The 18450-nt window shown below is 39.9% G+C and overlaps 2 protein-coding genes across 2 annotated transcripts; both read left to right on the plus strand.

Moving 5' to 3' along the window:
* The first annotated feature begins 1706 nt into the window (after positions 1-1706).
* Positions 1707-9219, plus strand: LOC138589647 (sodium/potassium-transporting ATPase subunit beta-1-interacting protein 3-like). The gene is made up of 7 exons (XM_069660041.1): positions 1707-1760; positions 2824-2961; positions 4158-4238; positions 6487-6693; positions 8296-8356; positions 8585-8655; positions 8772-9219. The coding sequence occupies exons 1-6, from the start codon at positions 1707-1709 to the stop codon at positions 8638-8640; spliced, it is 597 nt and encodes a 198-aa protein (XP_069516142.1). The 3' UTR covers positions 8641-8655; positions 8772-9219.
* Positions 9220-9630: 411 nt separating this feature from the next.
* On the plus strand, positions 9631-16019 carry ythdf1 (YTH N6-methyladenosine RNA binding protein F1). Its single transcript, XM_069660040.1, has 6 exons — positions 9631-9975; positions 10369-10396; positions 10977-11071; positions 11178-12821; positions 14133-14177; positions 14512-16019. The coding sequence occupies exons 1-6, from the start codon at positions 9946-9948 to the stop codon at positions 14524-14526; spliced, it is 1857 nt and encodes a 618-aa protein (XP_069516141.1). The 5' UTR covers positions 9631-9945; the 3' UTR covers positions 14527-16019.
* Positions 16020-18450: the final 2431 nt, after the last annotated feature.

An 18450-nucleotide genomic window follows, 5' to 3' on the forward strand; every position in this document is an offset into this window, starting at 1 on the left:
TCATAACCCTTATAAGATCACTAATAACCCAGTGTGACCTCTTTTAACACGTTTACATTTTTACTTTAATAAAAGTTGGACCAAATGTGAATTCAGAGACTTTAATATCATATTTTTTGTCTTATTTATAAGTTAAATGTATAAAAAACATCAAAGTAGGCCAGCTGTTCTTCGGTGTAGCTTGTTTTAACCTTGCCAATCTCACACACCTTTACCTCCACCTCTCTACCACCACCTACCGGCGACTTCTGAGCATCATAGAGGTGCAACCACCTATCAGGGTGCAGAGGACGGTGTTGCTGTATGACGGTCGATCCGTGCCACAGTGAGGGAGAAACAGAAGGATTATACAGTAGGAGAGGGGTCTTCTAAAGGGGTTCAAATGGAGACAGTTGTGCTGACAGATGAAAGCATCATTTGTTTCAGTTAAAGGCCGATAACACGAGTGTGGCGTTGTTATAGTGGGGGGTCAGGCTGTAAGATTTTGACACATGGGACTTTGTTGCTTTTAATACGATGTCACCTGACTTCCTCCTATGCTTCTCTCCTGTCATAAGCACTAAGGCCACTAGTAGTCGCCTCCTTAATGTGTGTGTCTCTCCTAAGTGGCAAACTCAGGGACGGAGAATTTAAGCCAGCATCAAAAACCAAAAACTGCAGTTCCTCAAATGGCCACTTGAGGCTGGCTCCAAAGGTGAGTCACTCGCTATCAGGCCCCATGTTGAACTGGCTTTAACATGTTTACAGCCTGGTATAAAAAGTGGTCATGGTCTCATTTGCTAACTTCTCTATTCATTAGCAAAAATACTTAGCTTATATATTTTTTTTATCTTACTCTGCCTTCAAATTAAAGTTAAGTGTAATTCGAGGAGTAGTCGCTTTGAGTGACAGGTGGATGCTGCTGGCTGTCAGCTAGGTGTCACATCAGCTAATTCACTTACTGAATTTAATCTCCCGGTTTGTAGCGTTGCGGGGTAGCTAGACGGACGGAAGGAGAACGAGGAAGAGCCGATGTGCTCAACAGAGCCCAGATTTATTTCCGTGCCGCAGCAACAGCTAACTCCAGATTGAGGTGTCTCCAGAAAAACAACAAACAGGTTGGCTAGCTGCTTTTCTCCTTAGCTCTCGCTCGCTCAACATGCGTCTTCTCCTCACAAACGCTTTCTCTGTACTTGTCTTTTCATCTTGTTCAGTTGTAAGCATACATTGTTATATTTGTGCCTGATAACAACTAAATTGTCTGTCCATAATGTTAAAGTGGATGGATATTAATATTTATCGGCATTTTCTTTTGCCAGTTGTCTGGAGAAACAATTAAAATTTGCTTAACTCTTAGATGGAACCTGGCTAAAATAGCTCCCACGGTTTCACCTAGCATCACAGACATGATTATCCATTAGCAAAAAGGCCACACAGCATCCTGAACCTGCTGTCCCTCGGGGTTTCCCCTCTTAAGCGTGTTGTGGCATGAATCGCCCCTCATACAGCCTCCCCTCCCCCTCCTCCGTAGTTTCCACAGCAGGGGCAGCCTACGTGTTTTCCTCATGAGGTGAAGTGCGCGGTGCGTTTCCTCTCACGTCTGGCAATGGAACCAAAGCTTCGCAGGTTTTTCCCCTGTGTCTGAGCAGTTTTTAAAATCCAGTCTCTTCACTGCTGTTATCTTCATCTTCATCATCTTCAGAGCCAGCGGGAGCAGAGAGGAGAAGATGGGCTGCTGCTCGGCACGATGCATGCTGATCCTCCTGTGCTGTGTGCAGTTGGTAAGATGTTTTTCTCTCTCATGATGCTTTGATTTACGCACATCAGGTCAGCTGCAACTTTAAACCTCTGGTGCTACTTGGAAAGCAGCTTTTGAAATTTTTTTGAAAACCACTAGAAATTACACACAAAATCACAACTTTTAAAGAACTAAATACCTGCAAAAACTTGTGATTGATTTCAAACTAAAGTTCCTTTGTTGGTGCCTTAAAGTATCATGATCTTTAGTATAAAACCATACATTTATACTTGGGCTTATAGTTCTTGAATTGTAATCAAAATCAAGTTGAGTACCTGTTAAACTTTGGTGTTTCATTTGATGACCTTTCATTCACATTGTTATGATAAACTTAGGTGTCTGTGATCATCTGCAAGCTGAAATAAAATCTAAGAAAGCTGATTAGTCTGTAAATTGATTTATTGAGAAACAGAAAGATAGTTGGCAACATTTTTGAGAAACTTAAGTGATTGTTTGAGTATTTTTTTAAAGCAAAAAACGCCAAATTTAACTTCTTTCAGTTTCTAAAATGTGATTTTTTGCTTGTTTTCTTGCAAATCTGATGCAGGAAACTGAATATCTTTAGGTCTGTTTTTCAAACAAAACAAGCCATTTGAAGACATAGGGATGTTATTCTGACATTTTCATAGTGAATGCACCAAACAGTTGGAGGATGCTGTATATTGATACTGATAATAGTCATAAGAAACAGATTTTTAATGAGCCGTGTTAATAGTTAGCTCGCTGTAGCCGGAGCTGTAATGAAAAGCAGTGACCGCCCACCACTACAACCTCCACAATGAAGGGCTGCACCCACTTTGTCCTCCTCTGTGTTTCCCACCCTGCCCTCCCCCCTTCATGACAGACTGGGGCTTCGACCTCAGAGGACACAACACCTCAGGCCTGCCTTTTTACCCAGCATGCTTTGTCCCCCTTGGCTCAGTTGCCTTGACAACTCCTACTAATGAAAAATACAACCGTGGGGGACGCAGAAAGAGATCACGTCTGACAAACAGGTGTTGATTTATAAGTCATGATTTGTGCTTGTGTTCCTGTCGACCCTCCAGATGACTGCGCTAGAGAGGCAGGTGTTCGACTTCCTGGGCTACCAGTGGGCTCCCATCATGATCAACTTCTTCCACATCATCGCGGTCATCCTCGGCCTGTTCGGTGTCATCCAGTGCAGAACGCGCTACATTGTAATGGTGAGGGAACTGTTCAAAAAGTGTGTTATAGCAGCACATACTGAATGATTGTTCCTGTTTCACTTATTTTGCATTTATTGGGAATAGTTTGACATTTTAGGAAACACGCCTATTCGATTTCTTCTTAAGAGTTAGATGAGAATAATCATCATATATCTGTTTGTTAGATTGAAGGCAACAGCCTGCATCTAAGCCGCATAGCTTAGCTTAGCATTGAGACTAGAAACAGCTGGTCAAATAGATACATAATCTGCTAATTTGTGTCTCTAACATCACTACTTAGGTTATATCTGATTTGTTTATTCTGGTAACAGTTGTTGACCAGCAAAGACTCCAGGAAGTTATTAAACCCCCCTAATTACCCCTCATAAAATGGCAATTAGAAGTTGTAACACTTTGTCTTTGGCTTGCACTATACAAACAAGATATAGTCAGTGTGTTAATCAAAGGAACTAATGTGTGCTTGCAGAAGAATTTGCTACTATTGTATCAAGAAGACCAGGCTAGCAGCGTCCCTTTTTTCAGTCTTAATGCTAAGCTAAGCTAACCATCTCCTCCTCCCTGGCTGCAGCTTCATATTTAGTCTACGTGCACAAGGGCGGTACCATCCTTCTCAGCTAACTCTCTGCAACAACATGAAAAGTGTATTTCCAAGAAGTCAAACTATTACAGCTTTTCAGCCCCCCATGATGATGCAGAGAGATTTTTTTTAAACTTTATTTAAACCTGACAAATGTGTAAGAAGGTCATGAACGAATGATGATAACAAAACACCAAGGAAAAGAAGAGATAAAACATGAAGTTCATGAGGTTATTAGATCAGATATCTGATATGTGTTTGTGTGAATGGAGGATTGTGTACTACAAGGATGAGAGCTGAGTTTTACTACATAAAGAAAAAAGACAATAACAACAAACGCCTCCTCTGTCAACACCTTTTTTTTTATAGTAATACTATAAAGCAGTGACAGACCAGATTGTTTCATTCAGATTGTTTCATTTGAAGAATTCCTGAGGCAAAAAAAGGAGTATTTAGATAGTTTGTCTTTCCTCTCTCTTTAATCTTTCTTTGACGTCTCACATTTATCTCGTGAACATTCAGAAAAAGAGGATTTGTTCAGCTAAAAAAAGAAGAGCTGATTGTGTTGAATAGTTTGATTTATTTCCCTTCTATCGTCGTGTCTTTGTTTCCTCAGTACCTGCTGTGGACGATGCTGTGGATTGGCTGGAATGTCTTTGTGAGCTGTCTGTACCTGGATTTGGGAGGGCTTTCAAAGGTGAGTCTAATGGTCACGTTTAGTGTCACATAATTAAAGGCCCCACGAGTCCTCAGCTCCTAAACACAGTGTTCAGCTCTGTTAATGTTTCAGACCTGCATCACATGAAAACACTTCTTTACTGTAAGTTTATGTTCTCAGATACAGAACGTTTAGTGACATTAAGTGACATATGGTTGTTTATGTCCCACATATGTTCACAGGAAAGCATATATATCTTAAGCTCTTTTGTCTTGATTGATAAAGACTTGTTTATACTAATGAACTAATTCTAACGTAGTTTTCTGAATTGACGAATGTCTTATAAACGGAGTATTAAATACAAAACATTTTCTGGTTTGAGCTTCACAAGAACAACATTTTTTAATAATTGGACTGTAACAGTTTTGTGACCAAGTCATCTTTGCTCAAGTCCCAAGTTAGTGTCAAGTCATTTGGTCCAAGTCTCAAGCAAGTCTCCAGTCATTTTTTCTTGGGCAAGTCAAGTCACAGCTTATGTTAAGTCAAGTCAAGTCAAGTCGAGTCCTTAGTAAGGCAAGTCAGGTCACTGTTTTTCCACCCAAGATCCAGCACTCTTACCTGTAGTATCCGGTCTTTATAAAGAGAAAAGACAAGGTGTTAGCAGCCTGTCTAATAATGATATTATTGGCCAATTTATATGACCTGTTCAAAAAGTATGACAGTGACTTGTATCTGTATTATCTTGGCACAGACGCAGCCATGATGATGGTCTGCTCTGAGACAGTATTGAGTAGTAATGAGTACAACTGATGAGGCTAATCTTTTTGACTGACAGCCAGTCCTCCAATCATGACAGTCACATACGGGGAGCTTTTTGAGTCGTCCAATCATGATTCCCAGTTTGCACTGCATACATGATAGTTAGACAGAAACATTGAATTTGATCATTTTATATTTAACAACTAACATTCAAACTTCTGAACGCACTCAAGTCATCCAAGTCATCACACCTCAAGTCCACGTCGAGTCTCAAGTCATTTATTTTTTGTTAAGTTGCAATTCATCGAAACAGTGACTCGAGTCCAAGTCACCAAGTCTCAAGTCCTCATCTCTGGACTGTAATTTAAAACCTTTTATTTTACTGATTATTAGCCTGAAGATGTAATTTTAAAACATCTAAGGGATCTAATAACTTCAGATGGTCATGTGTTATTTTTTTGTTAATATTAATACTTGTCTCGTAGGGCAGAACAATGAATCGAAATGTTATCTGAATCCCAGGAGGCGCAGTAATTTGTTAAAGGTGAAATGTGTGTCAAAATTCCTTTTTAACGTAAATATTGTGCTGCAGAGATGCTCTGGTCTACACATCATACACAGACGTATTCAGTGAAAATGAGAATAATGATCTAGAAATTATCCTTTTAATATCGCAAATCACATCAAAATTGTAATAAGTCAGAATAATCACAATTACATATTTTATATTTTACAGGCAGGATACTTTTGATTAGCCTTGCTAGAAGAAAGGGATGGATAGAAACCAGAATCTGCAACCTTTGCAATGTTTAAGAGAGGAGTGTTTTATTTAGTTAAGAAAGCAAGCATCATGAATTATAGAGAAATGTTTTTAAAAGTATTCTTTAAACCACTTGTCTTTATTTAGATCATTTTCTTATTATTTGCCAGAACTGACAAAGAGTTACGTGTAACAAGTTGCCTATTTTCGCTGCTTTTGTTAAAGAAGTGTTTGTTGTACTTTAGCACTGCTGTGCTGCTGTGCTCCATACCATGTGATCTGTGATGTATGATGTTAACAGTGGGTACATTAAGTGAAGAAATCATTCATTTCATGCTGTTATACTTTTTAATCGTAATTCCAGTTTGGTCTGTTTCTACAGAATGTATTAAACTAATAACTTGATTATATAACAGCAGTTTTAAAATTTCACCTTGGACTGATGACTGTGTAGTAAAGCTTAAATCTGTGCGGACAGTTTTACACACAAGGGTTTTTTTGCTCTTGCGTTGCCCCTGCTCAAAATACGACTAAAATTCAACTAAATTCTTCATCATAATAAAATCAGTGCCTGTAGTGGCCCCAGACAGGAAGTGAGGCACACGCTAACCATATCATGTTCACACTACAGCTGATCCTTGTTGCAGATCAGATTTCACTCTGATCTTTTTTTAGAAGTGATCTGATACTTTCTGCCTCTCACAGTGTGACAGAGCAGAAACATAACTAAGAACCCGAGAGCTAAAAAAACAGACGTCTCTTCTGCAGGACAGCGACATACTCTCCCTGGGAGTATCGTCCCATCGCTCGTGGTGGAGGGACAACGGGCCGGGCTGTGAGAGGGATGGTCTCACTTCTGCTGGGTGGCAGAACCAGCAGAACCAGCAGAACCCGGAGCTGAGCACCGTGCTGAGCTGCTGGTTAGAGTACCAGTACATCGAGGTCCTGCACTGCATCGTCCAGCTCCTCCTAGCTGTGAGTCTCTGCCACTGTTGGCTGTCACACTTTAATAACTAAAACTTTCTTAAGTCTTGTGTCGTACATGCAGTGGTAGTAAAAGTACTTATATTACACAGTAAGAATACTCTAGGACTCCTGCATTAGAAATGTTACTGCAGCTAAAGCATATAAATAGTTCAAAATCTTACTTAACTAAAAGTTTAAGTATTCTGTTCAGAATAATCTCCCCAAAACTCATATGGATGTTACATTTATAAATTAATTAAAATAATGTTCAGTAAATATAAAAAATGTTAAATATTGGCCTAAATTATAACTAAATTGGATCCAATTTATTAAAAGCTTCAACGTCTTATTTATTAGTCGAATTTTTTTCTTTTTAATTTTCTTTTATTGGAGTTGAAGAGCAACAAATACAAATCGACTGTTTCAGCTGCACTTATATATATATAGAGAGAGAGAGAGAGTTTGGCTTTTTAATTTACAACAAAACATCATATTTTATCATCTTTGCTTATATGTTGTATGTTAAAATCTTAATTTGTAAAGTAACTGAGATTTTCAGATAATTTATTTGTAGTAAAAGAATAATTTTTCCCTCTGAAATGTGAAGTAGTAGAAGAAGGAAGTAACATTAAAATAAAAAAAAAAAGACAGTAAGTTTTACTTAAGTACAGCACTTGAGTAAATGTACTTAGTTACTTTCAAGCACCGCATAGATTACTGTTTAAGTTTCATAACACAAAACAAGTCAAAATATCAACAGAATTAATCAATGATGCTTTAAAAACTTTGATTGAAAACCATTATAACCATTTAATATTGTTTTTTTTTTATTGCATCTGCACAAACAGGAATGTAGTACTGCCTAGCAACAGCGCCAGTCCTTGATCATTTAATAATGGCAAAACATTATTACACCAAAATGTGGTGGTGGAGAGCGTGTGTTGCTACATCTGTAGTTTCTAATATCATGTATGCATTTATTTATTGAGATACTATAACTTCTGTTTTTACACAAATCCACTTGTGAAATGTAGAATAGCTTCTGAAGTTGCATCAATACACCGAATCATTTAAAATATGCATCATTCATTTTTCTTTACTGGATGTGTACTCAGAGTTTTTTTTAAATTTTCAATTACATTTAAACAACTTTATGTATCACTGAAAGAGAAATCTTGTGCAGCAGCTCGCAGCCCAGATCAAACGATTCAAACACAGTAGATATTGCATAGAACAGTTCTGTTACTCACAAAACAAAGAGATTTAAAGCTAAAAGTTCGATCAGCCTGACGTAGTGACTCTGCTTTAGATCATTACACTTACTTTATGAAGGTAATAAACGGCTTAACATTATGACTCATCACAGATTTGACGAATAACATAAACAAAGCAGCTAAATGGAGCTAAGCAATCATTGTTTCTTTACACGTGCTTTTCCATGTCATGTAAATAATAACCTCTAAACTCATTTACCTTAAATGTGTTGATTAAATTTTTCCAAAGAATGCTTTGTGACCAAAAATGTGCTTTTAAACATAAAAAAATAACATTTAAAAATCTTTTTGTTACTGCATGTGATTTACTTTTACATGTTTATGTAAATGTTCACAGCTCATGGGATTTCTTTACGCCTGCTACATCGTCAGCACCGTCTCAGATGAGGAGGACAGCTGTAAGTATGCACCTGATGAATGACAGGAACTATTTTGTTTGACATATATCATTGATCTCACAGATACTCTCAATGTTTATTTTACATGTTATGTATTTCATTCATTCATTTAAAGATAAAATAATGCTTTCTACAACATTTTCCAATCAATTTTGTTTGACATTTTAAAATCAAGGTTGATTTGCATTGTATCATTTATTATTTATTTCCTTTCCCTGTTTATTTTAGTTAATTTCATTGGTGAATATCATCATCCATCCAAACCGTCTCAGTTGTTCTTCTAGGGTAAAGAACTGCAGGTAGGTTTACTGACATTATTCCCAATACCTATTTATTCCACCTACTGTTTTTGGATTTTCCCCCATCGTATTTGTGCAACATATGATGTATTTTATTGTTCTCTATTTTTTCTTAGATTATAAATGATCATAAAAATGAAGCGATGGAGAAAAAGCAGAGAAGGAGCCGCGCAGAAGTGGAGACAACTTTGAAGGGTCATTGTTGTTACAGCTTTGGCTGGGATGTCAATAAAACATCAGTCCCAGATGCTGAACCTCGCTGTGAACTGTACTGTACACGTCCGGAGTCAAGAAGGGAATTTCCAGAATATCACTGTGCAAGAAGTCTTTGCTTCTTTCAGGAAGTTTATTTCCACAGGCCTAAATTACTGTAAATCTACCTCTCTGTGAGTGTGTGCGCACACGTGTGTATGTGAGAAAGAAAAAGAAACCACTATACTAAGCACTCGTATATAAAGAAAAGTATGATTTGAAAGATGTAAATATGTAGCTTTCTATCTGATGTTTTGTGTATAAATTATTTGTGTCATTTCAGTTAAAATCCACCATGTGACCTCATTTCAGTTTGTGACCACCATGTGTTGTGTGTTATATAATTCACTTAAATAAACCACATCTAAAACAAAGCTTGTATTGGGGGAATTGAACACGTTTATTTATTTTTAAATATTTAGCTTTAAGCATTGACTGTCTATGGCTGCATTTCTCTGCTATTGATGTCTCTATTCTACTTCTGATATTTTTTCCTTCTTAGAAACAATTCTGCACTGCAACAATGTTTTAAAATTAAGTATTAGTCGACATTTTGAAAGCTTGAATATTGTTAAAATTGTGTTTTTTAATTCGTAATAGATATGTCAACACGGGCACTGAAAATGTACCGAATTGCTGCTGCTAGGTAGCCGCAGACGCGTCGTTTACGTCACCGACGTCATTTCCGGCCCTCAGAACCCGGATGAAGCTGCCATTGGGGCAAGTGAGCAGGGCCACCGAGGCTGGTTGGATTTTAATTTAACGGTGAGGGGGTCGGAGCGGATTGAAGCCCCGCTGGATTAATGTGGACAGGACAGTGCGGAGCGCTAGCAGGGCTACGACGAGCAAACTGTCTTTACCGAGCAGAGACCCCGGCTAACAGCCGCTGCTAACTGTGTTTAACTGTTAGCAAAGTAACGCGGAGCAGAGAAACAGCTTCTCCAGCTATTAGCCTTTCTACACAGCGGAGTTTGTGCTGCTCATCACACACTGTACGTCTTGACAGGGCTTCAGGCTAACACAACACCTGGTAGATGAATGATGTCTGCCGCTAGCATTGACCCTCAGGTAAGCAGCGAGGAGAAACGCTCGGTTTAGGTTTTTTATTTCTACAAAGAGGCGAGATGTGCGATGTGTGCATCCCACTCTGAAGACGATGCCACCAGCTAGTCAGCTAGTTAGCCAACTGAGAGGGGAGGTTAGCAAGAAAACTGGTCTCTGCTGGTAACCAAAGGCCTGGACCACAGCTTCCAGTAGGCACCTGTCTGGGAAATGTTTGCACAACACCATGCCCAGCGCCTTTTCCTGTATGTTCTGTATCATCTAGTATTTTAGAGGCGATGTCTTTATCAATGTGCAGCTAGGATGATGTGTGATGCTTAAGAAAAACAACAAGACCCATGCAAGCTGATTTTCATTTCTCCTTCCACATGCATTCTTCCTTTTATTGTGGCCACTAAGACATCGAAAGGACAAGATGCAAGCAAAGGTAAGAGAAAAATGTCACCTCTTGGACGACCAGATGTTCCTGTTTCTTAAGATGTAATATTAGCATACTACGTGTCTGACCCACTAAACCTACCCAAGTTCTGTTGTTGCCCTTATGTAATCACATAAACTATAATAACATCCCCATCGTTTCAAAATGTCTCAGGATCATTGCATATTTTATGTTTTATAGTTTTATGTAGTAATAAATATACATCATTGTTGAAAAACAGCATATCTATGGAAAACACCTCACATTGAAAAGGTCAGCAGCTCTAAAGGTTAAGTTAATTCAGCAGGCCATAACTGCAGACGCAGACAGGAAAAACGGTTTTGAATCGTGATACAACACTAAACAATAATCATGTTGACCAACCGTGAACCTTTTTGTTTAATTCTCCGTAAACTTGTGTCTTTTGAAAGGAGTTTGTGCACCTTCTGATGGTCTGTTTGCTTTAGCACCATTTCTATGGAATAGTCTATGATATTTTAATAAAAAGCTGTGCAGCACAGACATTAATTTGGAGGTATCTGTTTAAATTCCAATGTCCAGCTTATACAGCAGTTTCATTACATTGCAGCCTTTCCAGTCTCGGTGCAGAATGGCTCCCTCCACCAGAAGGATACTGTCCATGATAATGACTTTGAGCCTTATCTCACCGGACAGTCTAATCAGGTAGGAAACACCTTACTATCTCTCTTATTAAAAAATAATCACTTTTATTAATTAATGCTGCATTTTGTTGCCATAATAAACCATCCAACTCTGTTTCTGTTAATAGAATAACAGCTATCAGTCCATGACAGACCCGTACCTGTCCAGCTACTATGCTCCCTCCATTGGATTTCCTTACCCTCTCAGTGAGGCTCCATGGTCCACAGGAGGTGACCCACCGATTCCCTACCTGACACCCTACGCCCCCCTCAGCAATGGAGACCACCACTTCATGCACGACACGGTGTTCGGGCAGCCGGGGGGGCTCAGCAGCAGCATCTACCCTCACAGGTTTAACTTTTTCCCCGAGAACCCGGCCTTCTCCGCCTGGGGCACCAGCGGCTCTCAGGGCCAGCAGACTCAGAGCTCAGCTTACGGGGGGAGTTACAGCTACCCCCCCAGCTCTCTCGGAGGCACCCTGGTCCCTGATGGCCAGACTGGTTTCCATAGCGACACCCTGAGCAAGGCTCCAGGTATGAACAGCCTGGAGCAAGGCATGCTGGGCCTAAAAATAGGAGGGGATGTGACAGGAAGTGGCTCTGGTGTGAAGAGTGCAGGCTCTGTGATCGGTGGCGGTGGCAGTGTAGCTGCAGCTGTTGCCACGGGAAACGGCGGCACACCAATAGGAATGCCCCCTCCGAAACCGACATCGTGGGCTGCTATCGCTAGTAAACCTGCCAAGCTGCAGCAACAAAAGACCAAGAACAAACCTGGAACGCCCCTATCTGGAGGAGCTCTGCCTCCAGCCGCCATTAAACACAACATGGACATTGATACATGGGATAATAAAGGGACTCTAACCAAGATGGCCCCTCCTCTGCCCCCCCATCACCACCATCACCATCACCAGCACCAGCCCCAGATTCACTCCCACGCTGCCAGCCTCATACCCCCCCTCCAGCAGTCCATACAGTCTGCCCAGTCTCTGGTGCAGCAGATGACCATGCAGGGTCCTCCACCTCCTCCTCCTCAGTCCTATCAGAACCATAACTCCGCCCCGACACCTCAGACCCGCTGGGTGGCCCCACGCAACCGCAACTTGTGCTATGGCGGAGGAAGCTTGGACAGCAGCGGCTCCTCTAACGGCGGTGGTGTTGGTAACGGAGGTGGAGGGGGTGGGGGTGTTCCTTCAGAGCCCGGATCAGAGTCCCACCCCGTGCTGGAGAAGCTGCGAGCGGCGCACAGCTACAACCCGAAGGAGTTTGACTGGAACCTGAAAAACGGTCGCGTGTTCATCATCAAGAGCTACTCCGAGGACGACATCCACCGCTCCATCAAGTACTCCATCTGGTGCAGCACGGAGCACGGCAACAAACGTTTGGACTCGGCCTTCAGAGCCATGAACGCTAAAGGTCCCGTCTACTTGTTGTTCAGCGTCAACGGCAGCGGCCATTTCTGCGGAGTGGCCGAAATGCGCTCGCCGGTGGACTACGGCACGAGCGCGGGCGTTTGGGCGCAGGACAAGTGGAAGGGCAAGTTTGATGTGAACTGGTTGTTTGTTAAGGACGTGCCAAATAGTCAGCTGCGCCACATCCGCCTGGAGAACAATGACAACAAGCCAGTCACCAACTCACGTGACACTCAAGAGGTTCCTCTGGAGAAGGCCAAGCAGGTGCTCAAGATCATCGCCCAGTACAAACACACCACCTCCATCTTTGACGACTTCTCCCACTACGAGAAGAAGCAGGAGGAGGAGGAGGTGGTGAAAAAGGTAACGTCCAGAATAAATAAAATTAGAGATATTTAAGTGCTGTTTGGAAACTATTTTTGTTAAGGTTTCGCTTTAAAAAAAAACCAGATCTTCCCCCTTTGACTAAACTTATATTCTAAAATAGAATAATAGTATTGAGCCGGTGCAATTCCTTTTAATTTAAGATTATATCCTCCACTCAGATGCTGTGCAGTCCATCAGTGTGCTTATGTGGCATATTCAGCAGAACATATTAGATTATATAGATTATCATATTAAAGATTATAAGACAATAAAAATAAGGGGTGAAAATATATATAGAGAGCAGCCTTACCTGCTCTCCCAAAAAGTCAGAATCAAGTTAAGTGCCAAGAAGGTTTACAACATACAAGGAATTTGACTTGGTGTGTTAGAATGAAAATAAGTAAAAAGCTATTTAACAGTAGTACTCCGACTGTGAGGGAACTTGAATAGAATAAGATTTTAAAAAATGCAATTTAATACAAACTATTTACATCAGGGGTAAATAAAGAGCTGTACAGATGTGCAGGATGATGGAAATGCAAATACTGTATTTAATAGGGATAGACCGATTATCGGCGCCGATATTCGGCATTTTGACGCATATCAGCATCGGCCTTTTTTTTTTTTTTTAATCCGACGGCCGATAAGAGATCAATTTAAAACTGGTTACTGTTATTTTGGCTCTGATGCATATGCTTAAAGGCATTTAAACAAAGTTAAGTGTTGGAGTTTGTATTATTCAAAATTTTGACGCCAATATTTTCGCTTTTACTGCAAATGAATATCGGCTTCAAATATCAGTTATCAGCCTCCTTGACTACTAATAATCGGTATCGGCCCTGAAAAAACCATATCGGTCTATCTCTAGTATTTAACAGTATAAAATTAAAGACGGTGTGCAATGTAAACAGACAGTTTATAGTCCAGTGCGCGTTAATGTAACGCATAGTGTCTGAGTTAAAGACTTCACATTAATGTAATGTTAAGTGACGATGAGAGGCTGTGTTATGCGGGGGGGTGGGGTCGGGGTATTTTTAGTGCGGCTGGCAGCAGAGGGGAAACAAAACAAGACAAAACAACGCGCACCAGTACACAGAGGCAGCCATCCGCGGCGCCATCTTGGATCAGTCAGACCAGCCTCATAATATTTGTGCACTTATTTATTTTATTTAGATTAATTGATTGTAATCATCATTGATTTGAAACGTGAACTTTGCTCCTAACATCCCATTTATTTTTGTTTTAAATGTGTTGAGATGTGTTTGTCCGACGTGAGTTTAAATAAGGCTTTGCGTGCTTCTTTGACAGAGCTATGAACCTGCCTCGATACAGAGCCGATCAAGAATGGATCAGGTAAAGTGTGATTTTCATTCTCTCTCTCTGTTGGTTAGGGCTGATTGAGATGAAAATACTGAAAGGAGTTTTTTTTTTCCCAATTATAGATATCACTTTATGACGCATGCAAAATGACAAAGTAATTAAATTGGCCTTTAACTGTGTGTTCCTGAAAGTCTATGATAAGATAGAATCATCTGTCCCTGCTTCGGCTCTTTATTTGACGAATCTGACTTGTGTAAATTCCTGCTGTGAAAACTCGTCATCCCTGAAAAGTACAAATGTTAGTGATGCGATGTTAATTAATCTGTCGTACAGTTGCTCAATATATTTTTGTCCCCCCCTTTTTCAGGATCGTCAGAAGTAAACAGAAGACGGCTGTCGACCTAAATTTAGATTCAAAAGGAAAAAACACAAGGACATGAAGAAATTGAAACTAATATTTTTTTCTATTTAATTTGTTGACTTTGGCCCACGTCAAACTTTTGACCCTCATTGCTCCTGGTGCCCCTTTTTATTTCAAGATGCGTGCAGGGATGAAGCTCGTTCCACCGGTTGAATCGCTTCAATAATATATATTTTCTTGTTTTTTTTTCTGTATTTTTTAGCCTTATAAATCTTTATTGCTACCCCTGGAACTTGCATTGTTGACTAAATATAAGTAACAAATATCTGCACGTCTGTTTTTGAAAATCTCTTGACAACATGCTGCTGATATTCAGTGACTGTTCACTTTGTGGTTTGTGTGTTGGAGAAATGTTAAGTGCTTGTATCGGTTAATCTTAACGAGTGAACAACACTTTATTGACAAATGTCTGCTATCTGTGTGTGGCCAGTTGTATTTTACATTATGAGAAGAAAAAAGAGCTTCTATAATGCCCCTTTTTGTTTTTTATTTTAATGTTGAGGGGTGTCTTACTTTGGTGGAGGAATGTGTACACTGAAAGTTTCCGTTTGCATAGACATAATCGTGACGTTAGAGAGCGTAAATGTTAGAAAATACTTTGAGTAATGTATCACCTGGCTTACAACTGATTAAATTTAGATGGAGAAAATGAGTCTCTCCAGAGTGGAGCCTTAACGTTTCTTTTCAGCGCTAGTGTAAATGAAAATTGTGTTGTTTTTTTTTCAGAATGGTACCTCAAAATTTTCAGCTATCGAGATTCAGGGAAAAGACGTCTAGAGATCAAACGCTCTTAAAGGTGGTCCCTCTCTTTCTTCTTCAAAGGTGGCAATCTAATGTACGAGTTCAGATTTTTATCAACACAAAATTTCTGTCTATTCCCCCGTTAGAGCGACTTTTATTTCCCCTCTGACCCAACAGGGGTCTCTGTTTATGAAATTCTGGAGGAAATGTAGCATGTACTGCTTTTAAAAACTCTAGCCAGGCCTGTCACTTTGTTTTTCTTTCGTTTTCTTTTGTCCTTTCTTAACATAATTATAATCTCGGCATTCATCATTTTCATTGCTATAACCTGTCCACATCATCCTCAGACAATGTAAGCTTTAATGTACCGGCATTTCTAACTGAGATCGCCTCAAAATGTTTAACTGTAGCATTATACTTAACTGATTTATTGTCAAGTGTATGAAAAACCCAGAGACTAGCCTATATGGTATATGTTTGTGACTTTTTTTTTTCTAAAATACTTGCTTGCTGTATTGTGTGTATGCAGGAGTGAAAGCAAAGAGAGGGAGTATGATTGTGGAGCAATCAGAGTTATATTACTGGTATTGGAATATAGAAAATTTATGCAAAAAAAAAAAAAGTTTTAAGTCACCCCTGAATTAAATATCCATTGTATCAGAGGTCACCATCACATTCTTAGATTTAATCATGTTCATTATTAAAGATATACTTATCTGTAGTCTGTGGGCTTTCTTTTGTTACGACAGCTTCTACTTATATAGACAAAATCACAACATTGATTTTGAAAGGTTAAAAAAGTCTCTTGAAATGTGAATGTTATATTCATTCATTCAATCTGATAATAAGAATAATAGTTTTTTCCCTTAGAACATGTTCTTCATATCTACCGAGGGAGCAGGGCTTGTTGTTGCTACAGTCTGTTTCTACAGTAGCCTAGAATGGACAAACACAACACAGACTCTAGAGGGGGTCTTTGAGGTTTTCCTTGTTGCAGCTTCTCCGGTGTGAGGATTTATTTTCAGTTGGGTGGTTTGGACGGTCAGTCAGACAATTGAAGTCATCTTTAGGACTGTGGTAACTATTACTTTCACTATTAATAATCATATTTTAGGTTTGGAAATGTAAACAAAAGGAAAATAGTGCTCATTAAATTTTCCAGATTCCCAAGGTGGCACCTTTAAATTGCTTATTTTGTCTGACCAACAGGCAAAAGCCCAAAGAAACATTTTTTTTACTTAAGGTAACAATCGCCAACTTTTTCATGTAAATAAATGTCTGTTAAGTCTCTATCTATCACCAAATGAGGTAACACAACGGTGACTGAGCCTATGGCCCACTGATGAAAGCCTTTGCAGTATTACTGACTGGGTGTCTGTGGCAACATTTGCGGAAAAAATCACAAGCGGCGCCCAGTTAGTGACGCGTTTTCCATTAGCCAGCAGCGGTCGGTCTGCCAGAGAGGGTAGGCGGAGCTAAGCGGCTGCTTTTCCGCTCTCTGCAAGTGTTGCGAGTAAACAGTAATCTACTATGGCTGAACAAACAAAGAAAAGATGGATGACTACAGATACAACTTCAAAAATAAGTGAAAATCCAAAGAAAAAGAAACAAATTTGACGCTCAGATGAAGGCAAACAGGCTAAAAAGGGTTAGGCAAGCGTTAGAAGACAAAGGGAGCCAGTCATAGACGTCTGGTTAAATTGGGAAGCGAGCTCTCATAATTACCATTTGTCGCCAGTGGGAGGCGCTCAAGAGCACTAAAATTGAAATCTTAGAGATTGTATCTTTAAAGCTCCTGTGAGGAGTTTTTAGCTGGTTCAGAAACAGACTGAAATGAACACTGATGTCTCTTTATGAACTACAAAAGCAAACCAGACCATCAGCGACAAGATTGATTACATCTTTAGAGTTATTTAATGCCTGTAACCACTGGCAGTGGGTAGATGTCAGACGAGGAGATTCACTCTCAGCGAGTGATACGTTTGAATGTTAAAAGAAAGAAAGAAAGTTGAGATTTTATTGCAAAAAAAACTACATCACATGTACAGGACAAAGTAATCAAAGAGATAAGAGGTACCACTTTTTCCACAGGGGTCACCAAAATCAACGCAAACCCAAAGTTCCTCACAGGGAAAGAAAAACAAATCAGGAATATGGAAATATTTGCCTTTTTTGCTTAAAAAATTACTGACATAATATATCAATAATGTCTTATATTCTTTGAGTCAAAGGAAAAATGTAATTAATGGACCTCTAATTTGGACCCTGTGAAATAAATTCCACAGGCTTAATGTCTGACTTAGCTGCAGCTTTAATATATGTTTCTCAACAAAATAGGAATTCTAGTTTCTGTCCATGTATCAGAAGTACCTCTGGTAGAGAATGACTGATTTATGAGTCAGCTTTACTGCAGTCTGTGTGGAAACAGGACAAAATCTGCAAAACACCCCACAGAGTTTGGTCATATTTTGGTGATGAGCGCTCAGAAAACAGGCAGTCTTTGTTCCTGTGAGCTCAGGCAGGTGTTCTCTCTCGCTCTCGCTCTCTCTCTCTCTGCAGATGTTTTAAATCTCTCCATCTTCATAAATGATGCAGGACGTGTGTGAGAGTGTGATTCCGCTCTTGGCATTCACCGCGTGCCTTAATTGTATGGCTGATAAATCAAGGTCCGCCGTGAACACGAGGAGCGGAAACCCTGCTGTCTGATCGAGGAAAGTTGGAGCTTTGAGGGCATTTCAATAAAACACATACACACAAAAAAGTCCTTAAATGACACGCTAGGCCTGGGCGCCATTACCGCACTGCAAAGGTATTAAACATTCCTCTAAATTGGTCTGTATGTTACCCACATAAAATAATACTGTTAACATAAATGACACTTCAAACACACCAGCTCAGCCCTCGTCATAAAACGCCTTTTTTCTCCCTCCTGTCCTTTGTAATCATCCTCTGAATCTCTTCTTGTAACGCCATAAATAACTGTCCAATTCCTCCAGTCCAGCTCCGGCGCGTGCATCTGCGTGCCTTCACTCCGCAGCACAGCAGCTTCATTATCAGGTCAGACTCTCCTCCGGCGGAAACGTCTCTGCGTTATGTGATTAAAGAGATGGAGATGGAGGCAGAGGAGGCCTAACAATACCGTCC

Source organism: Semicossyphus pulcher, unplaced genomic scaffold, assembly GCF_022749685.1.
Source record: "Semicossyphus pulcher isolate SPU_LCO1_2020_fin unplaced genomic scaffold, fSemPul1.0.p SCAF_13, whole genome shotgun sequence".
Lineage (NCBI taxonomy): Eukaryota > Metazoa > Chordata > Actinopteri > Labriformes > Labridae > Semicossyphus > Semicossyphus pulcher.